The sequence below is a fragment of the Geotrypetes seraphini genome, chromosome 10 (assembly GCF_902459505.1).
Source record: "Geotrypetes seraphini chromosome 10, aGeoSer1.1, whole genome shotgun sequence".
NCBI classification, from domain to species: Eukaryota; Metazoa; Chordata; class Amphibia; order Gymnophiona; family Dermophiidae; genus Geotrypetes; species Geotrypetes seraphini.
In genome coordinates, this window is record NC_047093.1 from 25556535 (window position 1) to 25582189 (window position 25655).

Sequence of the window (25655 nt, forward strand, 5' to 3'; positions counted from 1 at the left end):
ATTGTCAAAATGTAAACACGTCTAAAAACCTGCCCATGTTGGCACTGGACGACCTAAAAGTCAGGTTGTCCCAGTGCCGATAATCAAACCTATTTTATGGACATACCTAGGGACTTTTTAGGCCTCTGAATGCTGCTGTGTGCCCAGAGCTAAAAGGGGCGTATCTGGGGGAGTGGTTAGGGAGGGATGTGGGCCAGCCTAGACTTAGTAGTCCTGCAGGGATAATTGAAGGTTTTATGAGACTTCCTGGATGGAACTTATATGTTGTTACTTAGATGATGTAAAAACAGGTATCCAAAGTGACCAGATAACCACTGCAGTGACAAAGTAAAGACCCCCCCACACACTCCCCCAGTGTTCACTGACCCCCCTCACCCCCCCAGAAAGATCAGAATAAAAACATACATACCTGTCTCCAGAACATCAGCACCTAGTATAGGAAAGCCTAGTAGAGCTGCACACAGGTCTCTTAAATAGCCTAGGAGGTGGGCTAGTGAATTATAGAAAGGAGGACCCAGGCCCATAAGCCACTCTAAGCACTACATTTATGGTAGGACATGTGCGTCCACCAAATCCACCCCAGACCCTACTCTACTGCCATATAGGTGTCACCTGCGGCCATAAGGGCTTTTGGGGTTATAGCCAGGTGGGTATAGTGGGGTTTAAGGGTGTTCTGGGTACTCACCATGACCTATAAGGGAATTCTGGTGAGATGTTTATGTGAAGTTCACAGCAGTGCCCTATAAGGTGCTCCACTGCTCTGTTGCCATGTCTGTGTGGCCAGTCCGTCACAATGCTGGCCCCTCTCATGTCCAAAAGGTTTTGTTCTGTGCATTTGTGACTTGGCTGAATTTTTGGTTGAGAATGTTGTATAAAGATAGATGTAGTGGCGGTCTGGATGATCAAATGTCTAGACATCCAGATATACGATTTTCAAATAAAAAAATTCCCACTGCTGACTTTGGGTGACGGTGACAGGTCAAAAGCGCGTGCTGACAACCCAGCGCAGACAATTGAGCGCAAGGCGGAAGCGCGCCAAAGATAAACAGTATTTTAAAGGGCTCCAACAGGGGGTGTGAGGGGGGAACACCCCCACTTTACTTAATAGAGATCACGCCGGTGTTGTGGGGGGTTGTAACCCCCAACATTATACTGAAAACTTCACTTTTTCCCTAAAAAAGAGGGAAAAAGTCAAGTTTCCAGTAAATGAGGGGGGTTACAACCCCCCAAACCCCCCATGACACCGGCGCAATCTCTATTAAGTAAAGTGGGGGGGTTCCCTACCAACACCCCCCGTCAGAGCCCCTTAAAATACTGTTTTTCTTCGGCGCGCTTCCACCTTGCACTCAATTGTCTGCGCTGGGTTGTCGTCGCACGCTTTTGTCTATGAACCATCCCCTAATAAAAGGAAATGGTTACAGGATAAAGTAAGGCCTAATGGTTCATACAGAGGGCTGAAAACCAGGGGGACTAGATATATCCAAATCAGACATAGACGTATGTTTTGATTATGCCCCTCCACAGGTTTGGGGATGAACGTCTACAAAGGGCCCGCCTGATATTGAGAAAATGCTGAGCTCGTACGTTTACACGTCTAAATTAGCCTCCTAAATTTATGACCTATTTGCAGAGAAATGTAGGAGTGTCGAGGGCCATTTTTGATAGGACGTCTAAGTCCGACTTTGGATGTTTCCCGCTAGAAGTCTTGGCTTCGGCGCGCTCTCTGCTGTCACTCCCTTCCCGGTGGTGACGTCAGAGAGAGCGCCGAAGCCGACGCGAGCTGCGTGTTGGTGGCTTCTCGCGCCGACGTTAAAAAGATATGGGCGGAGGGAAGGGGAGCGCAAGAGGGGGAGGAGCGGGAAGGGGGGGACGGAGAGGAAGAGGGATGTCAGTGTCGCGAGGAAGATTTCGCCCAAGGGCGGACCGCCCCCCCTTGCCCCCTCCTTACTATGCCAGTGATTCTGAGTAAAGATTTATGCACTCAGCCCTAGTAAACTTTCAGAGACCAATTTGTGAGCATAACTCTCAGAATTAGGATTCATACATCCTTGAAATATCAGACCCTAAGGCCATGCGTTTTAGCGCATGTTTAGCGTGCACTAAATCAACACGTGCGCTAACCGCTAACGCGTCCATAGGATAACATGCACGAGTTAGCTTTTAGCCCGTGTTTAGCGCGCGATTATATTTATCGTGCATAGTGCACCTTTGTAAAAGAGGGGATAAGTATCACACTTTCTGTAGGTGCCTAGAATAATCTTTGTTTCAGCAGTTTTAAAGCCTGTCCCTGGTTCCTGCCACTGGGATCCCATGACTTCAATTTGCTAGGAGAAAACCAAGGCAATCAAATGAACAGAAGGGATATGAAAAGCAAATAGTCAGGAACTGTCGTCAGACCTCAACTGATTACACAGGCAGACTCCATATATTTGATATGTATTGCAATTTAGACATAATTGGTTTCCCAGTGGTGCTTAATCTGTTTGTTCTTCCTGACAAAATTATTCTGCTTCTAGCAGGAAGGTGCTGACATTTGTGGATACTGTAAGAAATGATTATTTATGTACGGGCAGAATAAGAAATGTACTGTGTAAACTCATGAGCCAAACCAGTTAGTGAAACAGGGGTCCTTCCACAGGTCCAGCTGGAAAATCTTCTCTTTCCAGAGTTCACCTCACACTACTTAAGAAAGTTCACTGTAGTTTCTTCCAAGATTTATTGGACAAAAAAAAGCAATTATTTAGATAAGTTCTCAAATTGCATAAAAAGAAAGAAAAAAAAAAAGCCACGAGAACTTAAGGTGCAACTGGGTCACATTTCCGGAAATGAAACTGAGTGCACTTGGCGACTTCACTTACTGGCTGGGTTGGAAGGGTTCTTCTTCATCCCACATTCTTCCTCCAGACTCTGGGAGAAAAAGTCAGCCTCGGATTCAGATTTGGAAGCATCTCCCTGGATCAACAGAAAAGTTCTTAGATCCTTGAAGAACCCAAAATCAGGTACTACTCCCCATTACCCAGCTGTATAATGAACCCCGCTGCTCCTCAGCAGAACCTGCAACCTACATTGGACTGCCACATGCACTAGAATGGACTGGGGCTTGGCCATCACCATTATGATGACAGAAGAGAAGCCACTGGTCAATTACATGGCCACCTTTTTATTAAGAGAGGTGGAGGAAGTTCAATTCAGCTTTGCTTCCAAAGTCACCAGCTTGAAGGACCCTATCTACCCAGATAACCATTAGGCAAGATTAGGGAATCGCCTTGGATGACATCTTCTAAGGAGACAGCTGCAGACAGAGCAACGCAGTGCGTTTTGAGAGTCACATAAACTCAAAGAACCACCAGCGTATATTTTTACCTGCAAAACAAAGTTTAACATTTAAAAGCACGATGTCCAATTTTGCATTTTGATAGAATTATTGTTGGGTGTTCCTTGTTGCAGAGTTTGCTACAATAGTCCTGGAGGGGGAACCAATGGGCAAGGGAGCTGAAAATTGAGGTGTGTGCGTGTGCAAGACTAAGGGCTCCTTTTACGAAGCCGCGTTAGCGGCTTCAGCGCGCGTGACTTTTAATCACGCGCTTACCCCCACGCTAGCCGAAAAACTACCGCCTGCTCAAGAGGAGGCGGTAGCGGCTAGCGCATCCGGCGGTTTAGTGTGCGCTATTACGCACGTTAAACCGCTACTGCGGCTTCGTAAAAGGAGCCCTAAAGGTTTGCTAAGGGCACCCTGTACTCTTAAACCAGCTCTTCATCTACCTAAAAGACCATCATCTTTAATAACATTTCAGTGACGATGAGGGTTATAATCTTCCCTGCCACAAATGTGTTCTTTTACCTGTTTTAGGCCAAAAAAAAAAAAAGGGAGATAAATCGCCACAAGTACAAACACGAACAAAGCAACAGTGGAGATGTTCAAAGTTCCTGATGTCAACTTTATTCCAAAGTTCTGCCTAAAAGTGTGATGGCTCGACCCGCACGTGTTTCGGCCTCAGTGGCCTGCCTCAGGAGCCTTATTGATGATTTTCACTCTTGTGTGGAGCAACACGTCTCGTGTAATTTAACCAGCTTATCTCTTGCAATTTAACCAATACACTGATGATAAACTTTCACTCCTATGGCGAGTGGCTCACAATAAAAGTATATAGGGAAGGGGAAAGAAGGTACTAAGCCTCGAAGCAAAGCAAATCCAACAAGAAGAGGCAGTGGAGATATCAAATCCAACCGAATGATCAGAAATACTTGATTTGCCGCTTCTTTTGGATGAAGAGACGCCGACGCGTTTACAACTGCCCCCTGAGGAAGGCAATGGTATTGCCGAAACTCGGATCCTAATCGGGACTTTGTCTTTTGTAACTTTGCTTGTTTTAAACTCTGATACAAACTGCAAATAAAGGATTTCTGACCATTCGGTTGGATTTGACACCTCCAGTGCCTCTTCTTGTTGGATTCACATTAAAAGGAACCATTTAAGGGCATCGTTTTCAGGTAAAATTCTCGTGCGTACCATCAACGTGAGAAAAAAGACATCGGCGTATTGGTTAAAGTGCAAGAGCTATGCTGATTAAATTACAAGAGATGGGTTGCTCCACACAGGAGTGAAAATCATCAATATGGCTCCTGAGGCAGCCCACTAGAGGCCGAAACATGTGCGTGTCGAGCCATCGCAGAATTTTGGAATGCAGTTGCACATCTGAACTTTGAACGTCTTCACTGTTGCTGTGTTCGTGTTTGCTACTTGATTTAGCACATCTTAAATTAACAATTTGTACATGTGATATGTACACAATATACTCTGCACTGTAACTGCATTGAATAACATTGATTTAAATTGGTCACATTCAGTGAGCTGTGGGTAATATTGCAGGTGTAAGACAGTCCGTAGGATGAAATAATGCCTTGTATAGGGGGGAGATTATTGTTCCACTTCATTCAATGGGATCTTGTTAATAATACACAGTGGCATAGCGAGGATGAAAGATGCCCGGGGTGATGGTGCCCCTCCCCCTCCTGCCGTGTGCATGCCACTTCCCTTCCCCTGTACCTCTGTAGTGTTCCTGGCACGAGCAGCAACTCTCAAGCTGCTGTTGTGCCAGTGTCGGCTCTTCCTCTGATGTCACTTCCTAGGTGCAGGTCCAGGAAATGATGTCATAGGAAGAGCTGACACTGACGTGACAGCACCTTGGGGGTTGCTGCTTGCGCCAGGAACGTTTCAGAGGTATGGGGGAAGGGAAGCGGCAAGGAGGGGCCCGAGAAAGAGCGGGAGTGATGGAGAGGAGGACGGGTACCTGCGCCCTCACCAAGATGGTGCCATGGGTGGACTACCCCTCTTACTACGCTATTGATAATATATGTTAATGGTGGTAACAAATGTTAATAACTCTAGGATCGATAGGAGGAAATATTTTTTCACTCAGACAATAGTTAAGCTTTGGAACTTATTGTCAGAGGATGTGGTAACAGCAGTTAGTATAGCTGGGTTTAAAAAAGGTTTGGACAAATTTCTGGATGAAAAATCCATAGTTTGCTATTGAGACAGACATGGGGGAAGCCACTGCTTGCCCTGGGATCAGTAGCATGGAATGTTGCTACACTTTGGGATTCTAGAATCTTGCTACTCTCTGGGATTTCGGAATCTTGCTATTCTGAGAGATTCTGTATGGAATGTTGCTACTCTTTGGGATTCCAGAATGTTGCTCTCATTTGTGGTTTCTGCCAGGTACTTGTAACCTAGTTTGGCCACTGTGGAAACAGGATACTGGGCTGGATGGATGGACCACTGGTCTGACCCAGTAGGGCTATTCTTAAGCTCTTATATTATTGGGAGGGTAGGAGAGGCTCCTACTCAGTTATCTTCAAATGATTGGGTAATCCCCAGATTTTTCAGCAGCATATAACCCTACAGCGCTGCTGAAAGTCTGGAGAGACTGCCTTGGTACTATCCAGTTAGTCTGGAGGTGGAGCCGGAAGTTACCCGGGCATAATCAATATTCAGCAGCAGTACCTTTTAACTTGAGGACAGCAAAAAGGTTGTCCTAAATTCTCTTAAGCTTCCACGGCTGGCACCATGATTGTTGCCGTTGTCTGGGTCGTGCCACATCTGAGTAAGTGGAATCAACATACTGTGAATTTCGTCAGGGTACCTCCCCCATTTCACCCTGGCTACGCCTCCAACTGGATAGTTTCCTGAAGAAAGCCACTGTGTAATGGCTGAAACCTCAGTTCCTCTTATTCAAACCCTACAAGACCAACTGGAACAATCAGATTGCTCTAAGTTAACTCTTTGTGCTCTACTGCAGAATATTGGTGATACCCTGGTAACTCCCAGCAGGCCACCAACTGCTTGGAAATTCAACGCCAGCACCTGTCTTTAAAAAATTGCTGATCATGTATGGCTGAATATTATTTTCCCTGTAACTGTAAAAAAAAATTTTTTTTTTTGGGGGGGGATAATATTCAGCCTGTACCATTTAAAAAATGCTGGTCATTATCAGCTGAATTGTGCCTTTATATTTAGTGAACATTAGAACATAAGAAATGCCGCAGCTGGGTCAGACCAGTGGTCCATCGTGCCCAGCAGTCCGCTCACGTGGTGGCCCTTAGATCAAAGACCAGTGCCCTATTTGAGTCTAGCTTTACCTGCGTATGTTCTGGACTAGCAGTAACTTATCTAAACCTTTTCTTGAATCCCTGAAGGGTGCTTTCCCCTATAACAGCTTCTGGAAGAGCATTCCAGATTTTTACCACTCTCTGGGTGAAGAAGAACTTCCTTACGTTTGTACGGAATCTATCCCCTTTTAAGTTTAGCGAGTGCCCTCTTGTTCTCTTATGCAACTAAATATCGGCTGAGGCCAGGTAACTCCCAGCTCCACCCCCAGCTCCATCTCTGAGCCATCCTAGCACTGACCAGATAAGGCTGAGGCAGTATCCCCAGATTTTAAGAGGAACTATCCACTTAGATACCACTGAAAATTTGGGGATCACCCAGTCACTGGAAGATAACGGAACGAGAGTTATCTCCTGTTGAATATCAGCACTGGGGTATGTCGAACAATGACCTCTTCATTAGATGGAAATGTCAGTGGCCTCAGAACTCAGGATCAAACTTAGCTGGGGCAGAGAGGAACAGATTTCTGACCCAATATCTTGCTCGTTATTGACATAGGACAGGGAAGCGTGCAGGGAAACATTTTGACTTGTTTTTGGTTCATTTGACCTTTTTTTCCCCCTGATTTCCAGAAGTTTTTCGGTTCATATTACACATTTGTGTAATAATTCTTGGACATGTGCTAGAAGATTTTAGTGTGCACAAATAAACTTTATGCACGTTAATTCATAGGTTAGCACACTTTAGATCAGGGATCTCAAAGTCCCTCCTTGAGGGCCACAATCCAGTCGGGTTTTCAGGATTTCCCCAATGAATATGCATTGAAAGCAGTGCATGCACATAGATCTCATGCATATTCCTTGGGGAAATCCTGAAAATCCGACTGGATTGTGGCCCTCAAGGAGGGACTTTGAGACCACTGCTTTAGATCGATTTTGCTTGCACCTTTTCAGTCGCATTAACCAATCAAATATACGTGAACAAATGCACTTTTCTAGCACAGAAGCAACTCCTAGCTCCTCAGATCTCTCTCTTGATTACGCATGGGATCGCAATACACAGTGTAATATTAAAGGCATTTCCTTGGGTATGAAACACAGAATCAGAATATATCATAAGCACACATTTTGCCAGAGTTGTTGAGTCTTGCCATGTTTGCTTCAGCTGACATTAGTGGGGTAATTTTATAGATTTTTTTTCATGCATATATATCTTTATACTACTACTATATACTCTCCACATTGAACAAATCACAAAACTGTCACCAGCGTTAAAGAAATCGAAATCTGGCTCTCCTCAAAGTACCAAAAAGGGAACCCAAGGAGGCCTCAACGACGAGACAATCAAGGCACAAGAAGTCATGAGGATGAGATGCCAATAATTCTGTCGCGGGTGTAAAGTTCAAAATTCACTTTATTTGATAGTAGCACTGCAAGGACTCTATGGCATCTATGTCAAGAGTCTGGTGTCCAAAGCGAAGCTGAGGGTCACGAGTGAAAAAGCTTTGCTTTGGACACCAGATATTTTCCTGCTCGCTTCTAAATTTGACCGAAATTGCATTCTCTATTTATGTAATAGAACTACCAGCCGTTGAGACTCTTGCTAAAGGCATAGATGCCGAAACACTGTCATTGTCGAGTCTTCGAGTCCTCGCAGTGCTACTATCAATAAAGTGAACTTTGAACTTTATACCCATGGCTGAATTATTGACATCTCATCCTCATGACTCCTTTGTTGTGTCTCTACTCAAAGTCCATCGTAGGCATAGAAATCTTTCAATTTTGTAAACTGCAGAAGAACGATGCAACTGTTCAGATTTATGTAAACTGGGTCAAGGGTTTAACTAACGGGGCCTACGATTGTTTCGTGGTCTACTACTACTTCTTCAGCAGCAGAGGAAGAGATTACTTCTCAAGTCTGTATTCATTGGTTTAAATGGCCTTGAAGAAGTGGTAGTAGACCACAAAACAATCGTAGGCCCCGCTAGTTAAACTTTTGATCCAGTTTACATAAATCTGAACAGTAGCATTGTTCTTCTGTAGTTTTCAAAATCAAAAGTTTTTGATGCTATGATGTACTTTGAGTAGAGCCAGATTACAATAGGCTCACTGTAACTGAGGCTTTTTCTTTCAATCTCTTTAACGCTGGTGACGGTTTTGTGATTTGTTCAACGTGTAGAGTATATAATAGTAGCAGTTGATTTCCCTCCACTCCTCCATTGTTAGTTATATGTCTTTGTACACACAAAATTACCCCACGTGTACAATGATAAGTAGGTGTGCAATCTAGTTGTAGGCATTTTTAGGGGCATAGCTGGGGCAACGCATGGGCAATAATAGGCTCTGATTCTATAAATGATACCTAAAAGATAGGCACCTCATTTAATTAGTATATTGGCTTCAATTATGAGCTTTAATAAACTCACAATTGGAAAAAATAAAAATGAATTGGTTGATAGGCACCTATCTACTTAGGCACGATTCTACATGACAAGTGCCTATGTTATGGCGCCTAACTCCAAAGCAGGGGTGTTTAAGGGTGAAGGACAGGCACCAATAGGCGTGATTCTCTACTTAGGCACCTATAATGTAGGCTTCTAAAGCCTTGGCGCCTAATTCCATAATGGGCGCCTAAGTGTGATTGACATGAAATAGGTGCCTAACTTTAAGCGCCTATTAGAGAATGACACGGTGACAAAATTCATCACCGTTCCCATCCCCGCGGATAACCGCAGGAAATAATCCCATGTCATTTTCTAGTGTCTATTTCAACCTCAGTCCTTCTACACCAGCATTCTTCAAAGCAAAGCTTGCGGGTCAGTGGTTGTGGCCATTCATACTCTGATTCTTATGTGAGTCAAGGATAATGAAGCCATTGTGACATCACTGATGTGATTGGCTCTTAGGCACTGGTGGAATGAGGCATTATGACTTCACAATATCTGCTCTGGATACCAGAGACTGTCATTCTTCAGTGTCTATCTCAACTTCAGTCCTTCTACACCAGCATTCTTCAAAGCAAAGCTTGAAGGTCAGTGGTTGTGGCCATTCATACTCTGATTCTTCCCTCTCTCTTTAAAGAATGATATGAAGATTGTTTCCCGCGGTTATCCGCAGGGACGGGAACGGTGATGAATTTTGTCACCGTGTCATTCTCTAGCGCCTATCATTTTAGGCACCCCGTTATAGAATCTGTCCCAAAACACATCCAAGATTTGCTCACGATCTGTCTCTAACCACACCCACTTTCTGGCAGGTGCCTTGGACTAGGCGCCTACCTGAAAGTTGTAGGTGCCTACAGAGTTCTTCACGTATCACCCAATTCATTTTAATTTTTGCAAATTTATGAGTTCATTATTGCTCATTAACAGCACCGATTAAGCTAATTAAAATATTAAGTTAGGTACCTACTGTAGATTGACTAGGCATGCTGACCAAGGTGCCTAACTTCTAGTGCCGTTTATAGAATCTGGGCCATAATGTACATCCATAAGTTGTGAAAGGTATAAATTATTTTGGCCATGATTTTTGGCAACTTTTCTGCTGGTATTTTATAAAGACACATAAGCACTAACGTGGCTTTGTAAAACAGGCTCCAATCTGGCTTCCCGACTTAGACAACCTGTTATACAATTAAGCTCCACAAGCCTGGCAAAGGGCACTCATTATTCCAACTGGTGTGTGATATAGATTGTGGCAATGTAGATGAAAACAGAGAAGCCGAGCGGAATTTTACTTTAGCTATCGGGCAATCGAGGCTTTATAGGGAAACCACCACCTCTAGTGAAGACTGGATCAGGTTCTCAACCAAGGTTACCATGTGGCTTCAGAAAAAAAGAGGACGGATTGAGAAATCCAGGTTTTACTTCCACTGCTTTCATTGGAAGTAAAAACCAGATGTCTCAATCCATCCTCCTTTCTCAGGAGCCATATGGTTACCCTATTCTCAACTAATACTGGAGTTTGGTGCTTGGGTACCTTTCATTTGGTAACAATTGTCATAGCGATCAGCAGATATGAAATAGGAGCTCTGAAAACTGGACTCTTTTCACCCTTCCCAGTTTTGTTTCTTTTGAATTTGTCATTCAAGTGCTATGTTTTTATCTAAGATTTGTTTTCTATGACTCCACCGACAGATCAAGAGACAGAAAATCATAGGTTGGTTGGATTTAGTTCAAATCTCAAATGATTAATTTATCTTCCATTTTCTCAGCTCTTTGCTCGTTAAACCTCACTTCACAGTAAGGTAAGAGATCTTCCATTAGAATGTTCACATCAAGCTCAATCGTGTTCCTTAGAACACGGCTTAGAAGATATTTAGGGAAGGACAGAATTCATCAAATGGGCTGAAATCAATAAATGCTTTAATCACAGCATGGGAACGGTTGGTTGCACTTGTGAGACCTTGATCTGTACAGCACCAAACTCCATCTGCTTTTGGCATATCCCCGCCCTTAAAGCTCATGCAGCATCCTTTCACACTATAAGTGGCATCTATGGATCGCTGCAAGCAAAATACGCGGAATAGGATTCAGAGGAATTCATTACCTGGTCTTGAACTCCCAGTTTGCCTTTCTGAATGGGAGAAAGGGGTGATGACAGAATAAGTTAAAACCCATATCAATTTTGCAGTCTCGGAGGAAGCTTTAAGGACTACGCAGTGGACAGGGTACTGTGCAGTGCACGGAAGCAAATCCTCAGTGAACCTAGCGATTCCAAAATCAAGGTCTTTATGCTAAAGTAAAACTCAGAGCTTCGTGATAAAGAAAGGTACGTTAAAATCTAAGAGGAATGGCAACACAGTGATGGCTGCAACTGACAGATGGAGGGGGAGGGGAAGATGTGCCCAAACTTATCATCATTCATTGCAGCCAGCTTTTCATGACAGGGCGCAGATCCACACAGATGTCCACAATGAAGCTTGATCTTATCCCCCTTCAGACCTAGTTAGTTCTGTCTTTTCTCTCTCTATCTCTTTTTTAATGGGAAAGAGATCTCTTAAACACAATAACCCGGGTGAGGTGGATTTATACTGAAAATGGGCCAGTTGACTCCAAAGTGTCTTCCTAATTATTTTCGGCAATCATCTGAGGTTCAAGCTGTTTTGCTTTGCCAATGCTTATAAACTCATCCAAAAGCTGAGCTTTGTAGTGGTTTGGATCTGGGAGCGAGAGGTGGACTAATTCCTCCCAAACAGCTGGATTTGAACAACTCAGAACTGCAGCTGGTTTATCATTCTGTAGTGAGATTTATGTTTTTCTAAATGTGGTCAGCAGGTGACCTCCAGCCGTTGTGTCGAAAATGCATCTCTGGCCACTGCTCTGATTATTTCCTGCCATTCCGTTCTAATCTCACTTTTTAGTAGGGGCAGTAATATTGCTATGATATGGTATTTGTGATACTGCATCGTACTTCTATCCTCAATATATAATTCCCATTATATTTGGCTTCACCAATATGAACATGTCTCTTGCCCCCAAGGAACCCTCATATTCCTGCCCCTCAGGGTCTCCCCTACCCCACCACTCACAAATTGGTATAACCTGCACAAATATTCCTGGAAAATCTCACCATCCCTTCTAGAGAATCTATGTTAAGCTTGTCTACATTCAGTCTTCAAGGGCCACATACAATGGAAGATTTCCAGGATATCTCTAATGAATATGCATGAGAGAAATTTGCATGCCCACTATTTCCACTATATGAAAATCTTTTGTATGCATATTTATTGGGGATATCTTGAACATCTGTCCTGTTTGCAGCCCTTGAGGATTGACTCATTCAAGCTTTTTATCATTAATCTTTTGCATTTAGTGAAATACGAAAGAGGGGAAGCGGACAGATCAAAGAGCCTAAAATTAACATTCCTCTCTCTGCAACTGATCAAAGGCTGAAGGCACATAAGACCAAGAACACCAAAAAAACTCAACACACATGAGCACGATGTGGACAGTGAGAGCACGGTGTGATCAATCACCACAGGGACATTCACGAAACCAAAGTGTTGTGAATCCATGCCAAGCTGTTACGTACCACTGGCGAGTCGACAGGCAGCTGAATACAGCTTAATTGCCCACTCATGTCTTCCCGCTTGGATATTTCCTGAAGGAAAAATGTGGTATCAATTTTCACACCGCCATTTAGAGTGAGTACTTAAAATGGTCGCCAAGGAAAGAGCAGAGTAGGAAAGGACCCTCCATTACTTTGAAGAACTGAGAGGGTTGAGATGACTACCATAGACTCTTCAGGATTAAGAGGTTCTATTCAATACCAAAAATTGGTGTCATCCTGTCATATCATCTTGTATTCAAATGAAAAAACAATAAACATTTTTATCGTTATCCCTTTTAAGGATATTCATAATGAATCAGAATACCATATATATTCGAATATAAGTCGATCCAAGTATAAGATGAGGTACCCTTTTTCCCCCTAAAAAGGAGGAAAAAAGGTTGACTTGAATATAAGAAGGGAGAGGGGTTAATATTCATGTGCCCTGCTCCCTCCCTTACTCCCTCCCCTGCCAGGCTCTGCACCTAGCCCCCCTTTCTCCCGATGTCCTGCAGGCCTTGTGAGAACTCATGGCAGCCATTCAGCATGCGGCTCTGAACCTGGCAGGAGCGTAAAAGCTTGCTCATGCCTGGTACACTGGGCCATGAGAACTCGAGGGGGCCATTCTGGGAGGGGTTCAGTGCGGGACAGGAGCGTGGTAAGCTTACTCCTTCCCGGTACACCACTAGACCATCAGGGATTCAAAAAGGTACACGGGGGGGGGGGGGGGGGAGGCGGGAGGGAGGTAAAAAAAATTGGCAGTGTCAGCCGGGATAGGAGACGGGAGGGATCTCTCTTGTCTCAGTCCACCCCACCAGGCCATATGGCAGGCCCAGTGGAGGCCTGCAAAATGTCCAGGAGGGGGCGGGTGGATGATGACCCAAATATAAGACAAGTCCCCCATTTTGGGGCCATTACTTGGCCTAAAAATCTCATCTTATATTCGAGTATATATGGTATTAAAAATATATTTGAGAAGAGAAAATCTTTCTTGCTTTCCCGCTAGTGTATTCATCTGCTTAACAATGGTGCCAGTATTCAAATACTAGGCCATTCTTCAGGAGTGGGGTGATCCCTACAGACCCACCCCACAATAGCCAGGCCTCCTGCAACCATTCACAGAATATACATACAAAAAGGTAGCATTGATGTGCAAGCGTGGCCTCTTTCATTCAAACTTGGGGACTAGGGGTCAGTTTTAGCAGGCTATGGAAAAGGTGCCTGTAAATTAGATACAATCCACGACTGGCTAAACGTGGATATGCTTTCTTTAAGCATTTCAAAGACAAATACTGTTCTTTTCTCATGGAAAGAAGGTTTACAGCTAGCCGCACCAGTCTTCATTGATAAAATTCCTCTTGCATCTACTCCTACGACCAAAATATTAGGTGTCCTCATTGATAATACACTTTCATTTCGTCCCCCAAATCAGTGCCTTGGTCAAAAACTGCTTTTACACACTAAGGATGATAAGATCTCTGGTCCCTCTTCTTGACGCAAATTCTCTTAATATCATAATTCACTCCCTTATAATATCTAAAATCGATTATTGCAACTCATTGTATAAAGGCCCATGCCAAAAAGATATTAGGCGCCTGCAACTCATACAAAATACAGCCATCAAAATCATCTCGGGTGCCCAAAAACTTGATCATGTCACCCCCTTGTTAAAGAAAGCCCATTGGATTGCCGATCCAGCATCGGAATACCTACAAAATTGCTCTTCTAACTTTTCAAACTTTACAGACTAATACTCCTGCATTTATAGATAGATTATTAATGCCTTACGATCCTCCTAGAACCTTAAGATCAGCTTTACAACATTCTCTTAATATCCCATCCTTAAAAGTAATTGGCACCCGTCGTACTCTTTATTTTCTCGGTTGCAGCACCTTCAATTTGGAACTCTTTCCCTTTATACCTCAGAACTGAAGAAAACTTGGATAAATTCAAAAGTAGTTTAAAAAGCTTTCTTTTTAAAGATGCCTACAATTAATTTATCTACACCCCAAGAAAAATAAAGGGTGAGGGGGAGAGACAGCCCAAACCAACTCCCTAATGCTACCACAAGAGAAAATAATTAATAATAATAATAAAAATCTCCTTACACTCAAGAAAAATAAAGGGTGAAGGGGAGAGACAGCCCAAACCAACGCCCTAAAGATACCACAAGAGGAAATAATTAATAATAATAATAAAAATCTCCTTACACTCAAGAAAAATAAAGGGTGAAGGGGAGAGACAGCCCAAACCAACGCCCTAAAGATACCACAAGAGAAAATAATTAATAATAATAATAATAATAAAAATCTCCCTACACACCAAGAAAAATAAAAGGTGAAGGGGAGAGACAGCCCAAACCAACGCCCTAACGCTACCACAAGAGAAAATAATTAATAATAATAATAATAATAATAAAAATCTCCCTACACCCCAAGAAAAATAAAGGAAGAGGGGGAGAGACAGCCCAAACCAACGCCCTAACGCTACCACAAGAGAAAATAATTAATAATAATAATAAAAATCTCCCTACACCCCAAGAAAAATAAAGGGTGAAGGGGAGAGACAGCCCAAACCAACGCCCTAACGCTACCACAAGAGTAAATAATTAATAATAATAATAATAAAAATCTCCCTACACCCCAAGAAAAATAAAGGGTGAGGGGGAGAGACAGCCCAAACCAATGCCCTAACGCTACCACAAGAGAAAATAATTAATAATAATAATAAAAATCTCCCTACACCCCAAGAAAAATAAAGGATGAAGGGGAGAGACAGCCCAAACCAACGCCCTAAAGCTACCACAAGAGAAAATAATTAATAATAATAATAAAAATCTCCCTACACCCCAAGAAAAATAAAGGGTGAGGGGGAGAGACAGCCCAAACCAATGCCCTAACGCTACCACAAGAGGAAATAATTAATAATAATAATAAAAATCTCCTTACACTCAAGAAAAATAAAGGGTGAAGGGGAGAGACAGCCCAAACCAACGCCCTAAAGATACCACAAGAGAAAATAATTAATAATAATAATAAAAATCTCCCTACACACCAAGAAAAATAAAGGGTGAAGGGGAGAGACAGCCCAAACCAACGCCCTAACGCTACCACAAGAGAAAATAATTAATAATAATAATAAAAATCTCCCTACACCCCAAGAAAAATAAAGGATGAAGGGGAGAGACAGCCCAAACCAACGCCCTAAAGCTACCACAAGAGAAAATAATTAATAATAATAATAATAATAAAAATCTCCCTACACCCCAAGAAAAATAAAGGGTGAGGGGGAGAGACAGCCCAAACCAACGCCCTAACGCTACCACAAGAGAAAATAATTAATAATAATAATAAAAGGGAGTCCTCAGTCACACAGCCTGTTAAAGGTGAAAACAATAAATGAAACACAATCAAAAGTCGTTAAGGCTGTCTCTGCCCCTCATCCAGGGGGCCAAAAAACAACGTCTATGTTTTTATCTAAGATGCAAAAAAGATGAAATAATTACCAACTGGAAGTACTTAGCTTCTCCGTAGAAAAAACAGCCAGCGAGAAACAAAGTTCATCCAACGGGACTCCGTTTTGGGGGTAAAAGAACGCCCTTCCTCAGGAACCGGCTATGCTGTTTTGTTGCGGGCTCTCAATCACCAGCCTCAGATGAAAAAGCAAGATTGAAAACAGCGCTGAACCGAAGAGAACGCCTCCAATGTTTAAACTGCAGCAGCGAGGGACGTCATTCGCAAACCAGTCACATGAGGGGCAGAGACAGCCTTAACGACTTTTTGAGTGTGTTTCATTTATTGTTTTCACCTTTAACACATTTGTGTATTGGTTCACCACTAAAATTCACACAAAGGGTGCCCGGGGATGTTTCACAGTTAACACCCTTTTGGGTGTAAGCCAGTGACAGCCGGAGCTTTAGGGGTTTCCCCTTTTGCAGGCTGTGTGACTGAGGGCAACCTTTTATTATTATTATTATTATTAATTATTTTCTCATGTGGTAGCGTTAGGGCGTTGGCTTGGGCTGTCTCTCCCCCTCGCCCTTTATTTTTCTTGGGGTGTAGGGAGATTTTTTTTTCCAGTTAGCTTTTGTTTTCTCTCCCTCATTTTGGGTTCTGATTGGTTTTCTATAATTAATTTATCACATACATATATTTATTTTATTAGTACCTGACCTCACACATTTCCCCCTATTGTTTTTCCCATTTATATGCTTCTTTAATAAATTGTAGTTCCTCCCTTCTATCCTATTGTTTACAAGTCGCAACTTCAACCTCGTATGTCACTCGTGGAAAGTCTATGTCCATAATTGCTGTTTGTTCACTATTTATACGAATTTTTTTTAATGTACAACGCTTTGTATCCCAGGAGAAGTGTTCCATCAAATTTTTAATAAACTATACTCAGAGTTTCTAGTTACCCAGTTAGCAATGATTTTCAGTCCAGTTAGTACAGGCAGGTTAGTTATCTAGGTACCATTACCAACATCTCGATAACTGATTGTGGCAAGATTCCACCCAGGTATTCATTGTTGGCTGGTATCAGGGTACCGGCGCATAAACTGCAGCGGTCAGTTCAATCAAATGCTGACTACTGTGGCTGAATAGTGGGAGTGGACTGTTTATTACGGGTCTAAAATAAAATATTTTAAATTCTTCGTTAGGCCATAAAAGCACAAAAGGGCTTCAAGCCGTAGGGCCCTTTCATTAACAGCATAATAACTGGGTGGGGCTGTTTCCTGTTCTGTATTTGCAGCCACAGAGAGCGCCCTGCAAGGCGTCCAGGCCCCCTAAGCTGTCCTCGAGCCGCCATCTACAAGCGACGCTGAAATGAAAGGTTACCACTTTTCTGGCCTGAATGCTACCTGTGTTAGTTAATGAAAAGCCTGTTAAGAACATAAGATTTGCCGCTGCTGGGTCAGACCAGTGGTCCATTGTGCCCAGCAGTCCGCTCACGCAGTGGCCCTTAGGTCAAAGACCAGTGCCCTATTTGAGTCTAGCTGTATGTTCTGTTCCAGTAGGAACTTATCCAACCTTATCTTGAATCCCTGGAGAGTGTTTTCCCCTATTTAAATCCCTGGAGGGTGTTTTCCCCTATTTACATTACATTACATTACATTACATTAGTGATTTTTATTCCGCTTGTACCTTGCGGTTCAAAGCGGATTACATAAGAAGAGAACTGGACATTTCCAGGATGGTACATGACAATAGAGAATACAGTTTGAGGATAGAGACTTAATAACAGAATGATAGTAAAGACTTAGTAACATCGGAAGATGTTTTGGACGGTAGTGTTTTGGTTTCTTGGGGGATGGGGTGAGGGAGGTTAGGTAGATTGTATATGCTTTTTGAACAGCAGTGTTTTGATTTCTTTACGGAATGTCTTGAGGTCTGATGTTGTGGTTAACAATCTGGTGATGGAGGGTTCGAGTTTTGCAGCATGTGTTGCCAGGAGGCTATCGTAAAGCTTTTTGCGGTGAGTACCCTTGAGTGGTGGGTATGCGAATGATGTCAGTGTTCTTCTTGTTCTGGTTGGAAGGTTACGGTTTAGGCGGTCATCTAGGTAGGTGGGTGCAGTACCGTTAATTACTTTGAAGAGTAGACAGTATAGTTTGAATTGAATTCTGGCTCGAATCGGTAGCCAGTGTGAGTCTAGGTAGGCATTGGTGATGTGGTCAAATTTTCCGAGTGAATAAATTAGTCTAAGGGCTGTGTTCTGAACAGTTTGAAGTTTTTTGATCATGTTTGTGGGGCATGGTAGATAAAGGATATTGCAATAGTCCACGAGACCTAGTACCAGGGATTGTACAATTATCCTGTAGTGTTCTTTGTCAAAGAATTTCCTTATTTTTCTTAAGTTGCGCATTGTGAAGAATGCTTTTTGGGTAGTTTTGTTGATTTGGGTCTGCATAGTGCAGCATCTGTCTATCAGCACTCCCAAGATTCTGAGTGAGGTCTGGATTGGGTATTTGGTTGCTTTAATTTCTAGGTCTGTTATGGATGGGTTTTTGTCCGTTTCAAGCATTAGGAATTTGGTTTTGTCCGAGTTTAGTTTCAGTTTGTGGTTTGTCATCCATTTTTCTACTTCATCCAGAATTATTTCCAGGTGTCCTGTTGAGGTGTGGTCTTTGGTTTCTAAGGGGAGGAGTATAGTTATGTCATCTGCGTAGCTGAATGATGTTACACCTAGGTCGTCTAAAGTGGTGCCGAGGGAGGAGATGAAGAGATTGAATAGAATGGGCGACAGCGGTGACCCCTGCGGGACTCCGCATGGATTTGACCATGGGTTAGATTTCGTGTTGTTTGTCTTAACTCTGTACGTTCTTGTTTTAAGGAATCCTTGGAACCAATTGTAAACCATCCCTGAGATCCCGATTGCATCAAGTATCTGGAGTAATATGGTGTGATCGACTAGATCGAAGGCGGCGGAAAGATCTAGTTGGATAATTAGAATCCTGTGTCCTTTACTGAGGTGTTGTCGGGCTATGTCTAGTAGTGTTGCTAGTAGTGTTTCCGTGCTGTGGTGAGATCTGAATCCTGATTGAGAGGAGTGAAGTATATTATGGTCAAATAGGTAGTTGGTGAGGTATTGAGTCACTAGTCCTTCAATCAGTTTGACATATAATGGGATCGAAGCGATAGGTCTGTAGTTGGTAGGAGCGTCTATAGGACCTTTTTGATCTTTCAGTAGGGGTGTGATTATGATCTCTCCAAGATCTTGTGGGAATTGACCTTCTGTGAGAGTGCTTTGAATCCATTGCATGAGGTTGGTTTTGAATTTAAGGGAGGCATTTGTAAGCAGATACGATGGGCAGTAGTTCATGTCGCATGAGGTGTGGCTGTATTTTTTGTATAGTCGGTTCAAATCTGACCATTGTAGGGTTGGGAATGTGGTCCATGTTCTGTCTGCAGATATGGCTTCTTCCGTTGTGGGGGTTGTTATCTCGTAGAGTTTGGTGGTTGAGTTGTTGAAGGTATTTCTGATTGTAGTGATCTTGTGTTTGAAGTGGTCTGCTAGTTGAGAAGCTGTTGGTGGTTTATTGCCTTGGGTGGCAAGGAATGGGTTTGTGTCCGTAAGTTTTTTTACTAAGTTGAAGAGTGTTTTTGTATCAGAGGTGTTTGTGCCAATTAGTTTAGAATAGTATGTTTTGCGTTTTTCTTTAAGTTTGGTGTTGTATAGTTTGATTTGGGTTCTCCAAGCGGATTTGGTTTGATCATTTTTCTTTTTTCTCCAAGATCTTTCAAGTTGTCTGCAAAGCCTTTTTTGTAGGAGGAGTTCGGAGTCGAACCACTTGTCTGAGGATCTGCAGGTTCTATGTTTGGTTTTTTCAGGGGCTAGCTCGTTCAAGGTTGTTTCACTTAGGATGCGCCAGTGATTTACGAAGTCAGTTGGGTCGAGGGGAGCGATTATAGGGTCCACTTTATCCCAGAATGTGGCAGGCTCAATTTTCTGTCTAGATTTGAAGGTTGTTTTTTGTGGTTTGGGTTTTGTGTTATTTTGAGGCCAGTTGATGGTGAAAGTGTATTTGTGGTGGTCTGACCAAAGAGAGGGATGCCAGGTACCATTGGTGATATGAATTTTTGGGGTGTGGATGTTATGAGACGTGAATGCTGCTATATCAAGTTGGTGGCCTTTTTCGTGCGTGGGTTCAGGATTGAGGATCTGGTAGGATAGGGCGTCGAGGTATGAGAGTATATCGTCTACTTGTTTGGATGTGTGGTCCTCGAGGTGGAGATTGATGTCTCCTAGGAGCAAATTGTATGTGGAGGTTAGGGAGTTCTGGAATATGAATTCTTCGAGTTCAAGTTTTGAAGTGTTCCATTTTCCTGGAGTGATGTAGCATAATAGACAGTTCAAGGTGTCTGTGAGTGTATTGTCGGAGAGTTGGCATGCAAGAAGGTCTAAGTGAGGGGTTGAGTGTTTGTGTAGAACTTTTAGGTTGAGGTTGTTTTGTACTAGGATAGCTAGTCCTCCCCCTCGTTTGTTTTCTCGACAAACCAGCTCTAATTTATACCCTTTGGGGCAGAATTCGGTTATGCAAGGGTCCGAATTGGATGTTAGCCAGGTTTCGGCTAGGAAGAGACAGCTTAGTTGTTCTTCAGTCAGCCAGTCTTTAATTAGGTTTGCTTTTGGGCTGATTGATCTTATATTCATGTAGGCACAGGTTAATAAGGTATATTTTGTGTTGGAATTAGGATTGCAATTAAGGTAGAGGATATTTTTTGGTGGAGTGAGTTGTTTTTGAGTAGTAGTCTTGTGCTTTGGTGGATGTCTTTTTCCCCAGGTGGTAGGAATGTGGTCTTGGCTGGTTAGTGGGCAGGATGTTAGGGTTCTCGTGGTGTGGATTTTTCTGGGCGGTTGTGGTTGTCTATAGGTTGTTGTCAGAATTGGGATGGGTGATAGGTGATATCCTGTGGTTTGCCAGTTGGAAATGAGTAGTGAAAGTATTAGGATGGCAAGTGTGGTTTTGTATATGTAATTTTCCATTTTGTTTGTGGAGTGGGTCTCCTTGAATTTAGAGCCCCACACCGGCGATCTGCCTTGCCTGCACTTTAAACAGCAGGAAGGCAGAAAAAAGCAGAGAGGAGCCCGATCCTGCAGGGGAGCGCGAGGCAGTCCGCCCCTCCCCCGAAACCAGCGGGGTCTCCTTGAATTTAGAGCCCCACACCGGCGATCTGCCTTGCCTGCACTTTAAACAGCAGGAAGGCAGAAAAAAGCAGAGAGGAGCCCGATCCTGCAGGGGAGCGCGAGGCAGTCCGCCCCTCCCCCGAAACCAGCGGGGTCTCCTTGAATTTAGAGCCCCACACCGGCGATCTGCCTTGCCTGCACTTTAAACAGCAGGAAGGCAGGAAAAAGCAGAGAGGAGCCCGATCCTGCAGGGGAGCGCGAGGCAGTCCGCCCCTCCCCCGAAACCAGCGGGGTCTCCTTGAATTTAGAGCCCCACACCGGCGATCTGCCTTGCCTGCACTTTAAACAGCAGGAAGGTAGAAAAAAGCAGAGAGGAGCCCGATCCTGCAGGGGAGCGCGAGGCAGTCCGCCCCTCCCCCGAAACCAGCGGGGTCTCCTTGAATTTAGAGCCCCACACCGGCGATCTGCCTTGCCTGCACTTTAAACAGCAGGAAGGCAGAAAAAAGCAGAGAGGAGCCCGATCCTGCAGGGGAGCGCGAGGCAGTCCGCCCCTCCCCCGAAACCAGCGGGGTCTCCTTGAATTTAGAGCCCCACACCGGCGATCTGCCTTGCCTGCACTTTAAACAGCAGGAAGGCAGAAAAAAGCAGAGAGGAGCCCGATCCTGCAGGGGAGCGCGAGGCAGTCCGCCCCTCCCCCGAACCCAGCGGGGTCTCCTTGAATTTAGAGCCCCACACCGGCGATCTGCCTTGCCTGCACTTTAAACAGCAGGAAGGCAGAAAAAAGCAGAGAGGAGCCCGATCCTGCAGGGGAGCGCGAGGCAGTCCGCCCCTCCCCCGAAACCAGCGGGGTCTCCTCGAATTTAGAGCTATTTATTTTTATTTTTATTTTTATTTATTTTTTACTTTTTTACTTTCTTGACTTTGCTTCGGGAACTCCAGCAGCGGGAGCCGGCCCACCCCGCCAGAGAAGGAGAGCATCGAACCTGCAAACAGGCCACTCTATTTAAATCCCTGGAGGGTGTTTTCCCCTATTTGAATCCCTGGAGGGTGTTTTCCCCTATTTAAATCCCTGGAGGGTGTTTTCCCCTATTTGAATCCCTGGAGGGTGTTTTCCCCTATTTGAATCCCTGGAGAGTGTTTTCCCCTATTTAAATCCCTGGAGGGTGTTTTCCCCTATTCGAATCCCTGGAGGGTGTTTTCCCCTATAACAACCTCCGGAAGAGCGTTTCAGATTTCTACCACTCTCTGGGTGAAGAAGAACTTCCTTACGTTTGTACGGAATCTTTTCCCTTTTAACTTTAGCGAGTGCCCTCTCGTTCTCTTCACCTTGGAGAGGGTGAACAATCTCTCTTTCTCTACTAAGTCAATTCCCTTCAATATCTTATTGTTGCGATCAGAGTTAAGAATATTAGCTCCATTCTTGTGGCAGGATCTTGTATTATTTATTTATTCAATTTTCTATACCGTTCTCCCAGGGGAGCTCAGAAAGCTTTACTTGAATTACAAGCATTTTTCCCTATCTATCCCAGTGGGCTCACAATCTACCTAATGTACCTGGGACAATGGGAGGGGGGGGGGGAGAGGGATTAAGTGACTTGCCCAGGGTCACAAGGAGCAGGGTGCTGAGGCTGCAGCTTTAACCACTGCACCACTCTAGAAATCCTAATATAGTAAAAGTGAGCCAAGTAAAGGACAATGAAGCCATTGTGACATCATTGATGAGGTTGGCTCTTATTGGTGGAATGAGGCATTATGACATCACAATACCTGCTCTGGTTATCAGAGGCTGAAACTTTTCACACTATTTATTCAATTTTCTATACTAGTCTCCCAGATGAGCTCAGAATGGTTTACATGAATTTATTCAGGTACTCAAGCATTTTTCCCTGTCTATCCTGGTGAGCTTAAAAATCTATCTAATGTACCTGGGACAATCGGGGAATTAGGTGACTTGTCCAGAGTCACAAGGAGCAGTGTGGGTTTGAACCCACAAGCTCAGGGTGCTGAGGCTGTAGCTCTAACCACTGCGCCACACACTTCAGAAAGAAGCAAAAATTAGAAAAAATGCCTACAACAAAATGTCAGACTCACATGATGAGGCCTCCTTCCCCTGCCTCCATGGCAGGACTGAAGAAAGCACCAGGAAAATTCACAATACAATTGGAAAAATAAAAAGGAGGAACAGGTAACCAAGAGAGACCATTGTTGCATGCCATTAATCACCTCCAACTTTCTCAGGCAAGCATGTTTTTTCCTGTAATATATCTGGCTATGACTCACATTTCTCACTCTCATCTGCACAAATAGCCATTCTGGTGGGGAGCATCTAAGGAGCCAGACTCTTCCTGTAATTCCTAGTGTTAGTTGTTCTGTCATTGTAGATTTCCACTTATAGGGCAATTTCAAAAGCATTTGACTAGGAATAGGCAAGTCTAGTCCTCTAACACAGCAAGCTGGTCGGGGATCTAAAATATCGACAATGAATATGAATGAGACATATGCAAATGCACATCATGCATATTCATTGTGGATGTGCTGAAAACCCCACCAGCTTGTGGCACTTGAGGACTGGAGTTGTCTACCCCAGAATTTGGCAGATGGTAAGTCTGACAGCACATTACCGTATTTTCACGCATATAACACGCGCGTTATACAAGATTTTACAAACCGCGCAAAACCATGCGCGTTATATGCGTGAGCGCGTTATACAATTGTTTTCTGTCTTGCTGGCGCCCTCCTCCATCTTCCTGCAGTGTTCGCTGAAAGCCGCAGCAGCAGCTTCCATGCGCCTCCTGCGGCTGGGAGGCGTTCCCTCTGACGTCGTGATGTCAGAGGAACACTTCTGGGTCAGCCGCAAGAGGCACATAGGATCCGCTGCCCGCGGCTTTCAGCGAACGATACAGGAAGATGGAGGAGGGCGCCAGCAAGACAGAAAACACCGCATCACAATAGAATAGGCATTACAATAGAAAACCTGGGAAACAAAATTACTTCATTGGTAATTTCCCTGCCGGCGGCATTTGCTGATAGTTAAAATAGCTCAGCTAATATTTCTTGTGAAGTCATTTTGCATACGAAGCAACAGTTAGATAAATAGGGCTTAAAAGCTGGCATGAATTATGAAAGTTCAATGAGGAGCATGCGCGGTATACGCGTGGGCGCGCTATACCAAAATTTTCTTACATAAATTCCTTGTTCCCGCGTGCTATACCCGTGTGCGCGTTGTACACGTGTGCGTGTTATATGCGTGAAAATACGGTAATTGGCACGAACCCAATTTTATCTCTTCACATATACACTTCAAGAGCAAGTCGATATACTAAGTGCCAGGTTCTATAAATGGCGCCAAGCGGCGTCTACATTGTAGGCACCATTTATAGAATCACGCCATTTATAGCTTTTAACTCAACTAATTTGGCGGTGCCTATGTCGGAAGGCTAACGACGCCTAAGTCAATCACGCCTATTCCCTGCCCATAATCATGCCTAATTTTTAACATAGGCATTGGATGGCACCCCCAATTAGGCATCCTAAGAGTTTGGCACCAAACTCTTGAAGGGCTTAATTTTTTTTTTGATTGGCTGAAAACCAATGTGGTCAATTACCACACCAATTAAGCCAATTCAAAAAAAATTAAGTTTGGCGCAGATTCCAAACTTAGGCATCGCTATGCTGCCATGATTAGGGCGCTGTTTATAGAAAATGGCCGTAAATGCCTGCGCTTACGTACGCTGCATAAGCAAATGTACAGATTGAGCAAATGGGGCCCAAATTTGGGCCTTGAAAAAAAAAAAAAGAGTGCTATTCGCTCTGAGTTAGTCGCTGTTTATAGAATATTTTTATGGCGCCATGATCTGTGCCCAGTTTTGGGCGCAAGGATTTACACCGTCTGAAACCTGGTGTAAATCCTCACACCTAAATTAGATGCGGATCCCCCTGATTCTATAACAGTGCACCCATCTTTAGTGAATGCCACGACCCACCTATGCCCCTCTCATGGCCAAGCCCCCTTTTCAGTTGCACGCCAATAAATTGGCGCAAGCATGTTTATAGAATACTGCCTAGCATGATGCACGTGTAAATTAAAATTGTTGCCAACTAGCATCAATAATTGTTAGCAACCAATTATTTAGCACTAACTGGATTGTTATTCAGTTAAATTGTGTGCACCAGTTGGGTGTATACCCAAATTTGCATATGCAGTTTTGAATGCCATATAGAACATGGGGGATTATATGATCACTTGCCTGCAAAAGTGCCAGCAGGACACCTACCCTGTTTCCCTGAAAATAAGCCCTAGCTTGATTTTTAAAGATGCTCTTAATATAAGCCCTATCCCACAAATAAGACCAAGTTAAGATCAACCC

General features: G+C 43.7%; 1 protein-coding gene across 8 annotated transcripts in view; it reads right to left on the minus strand.

The window, feature by feature from the left end:
• CACNA1G (calcium voltage-gated channel subunit alpha1 G) overlaps window positions 1-25655 on the minus strand; it is a 574606-nt gene that overhangs the window by 131989 nt on the left and 416962 nt on the right. For 5 of the 8 annotated variants that reach the window (XM_033960651.1, XM_033960652.1, XM_033960657.1 and 2 more), the window contains exons 14-15: window positions 12643-12711; window positions 2859-2952 (exon numbers count right to left, since the gene is read on the minus strand). In XM_033960651.1, the coding sequence (XP_033816542.1) occupies window positions 2859-2952; window positions 12643-12711 (163 nt within the window). The remainder of the gene's footprint in view (window positions 1-2858; window positions 2953-12642; window positions 12712-25655) is intronic. The other 3 variants (XM_033960654.1, XM_033960655.1, XM_033960653.1) reach the window with 1 other exon arrangement.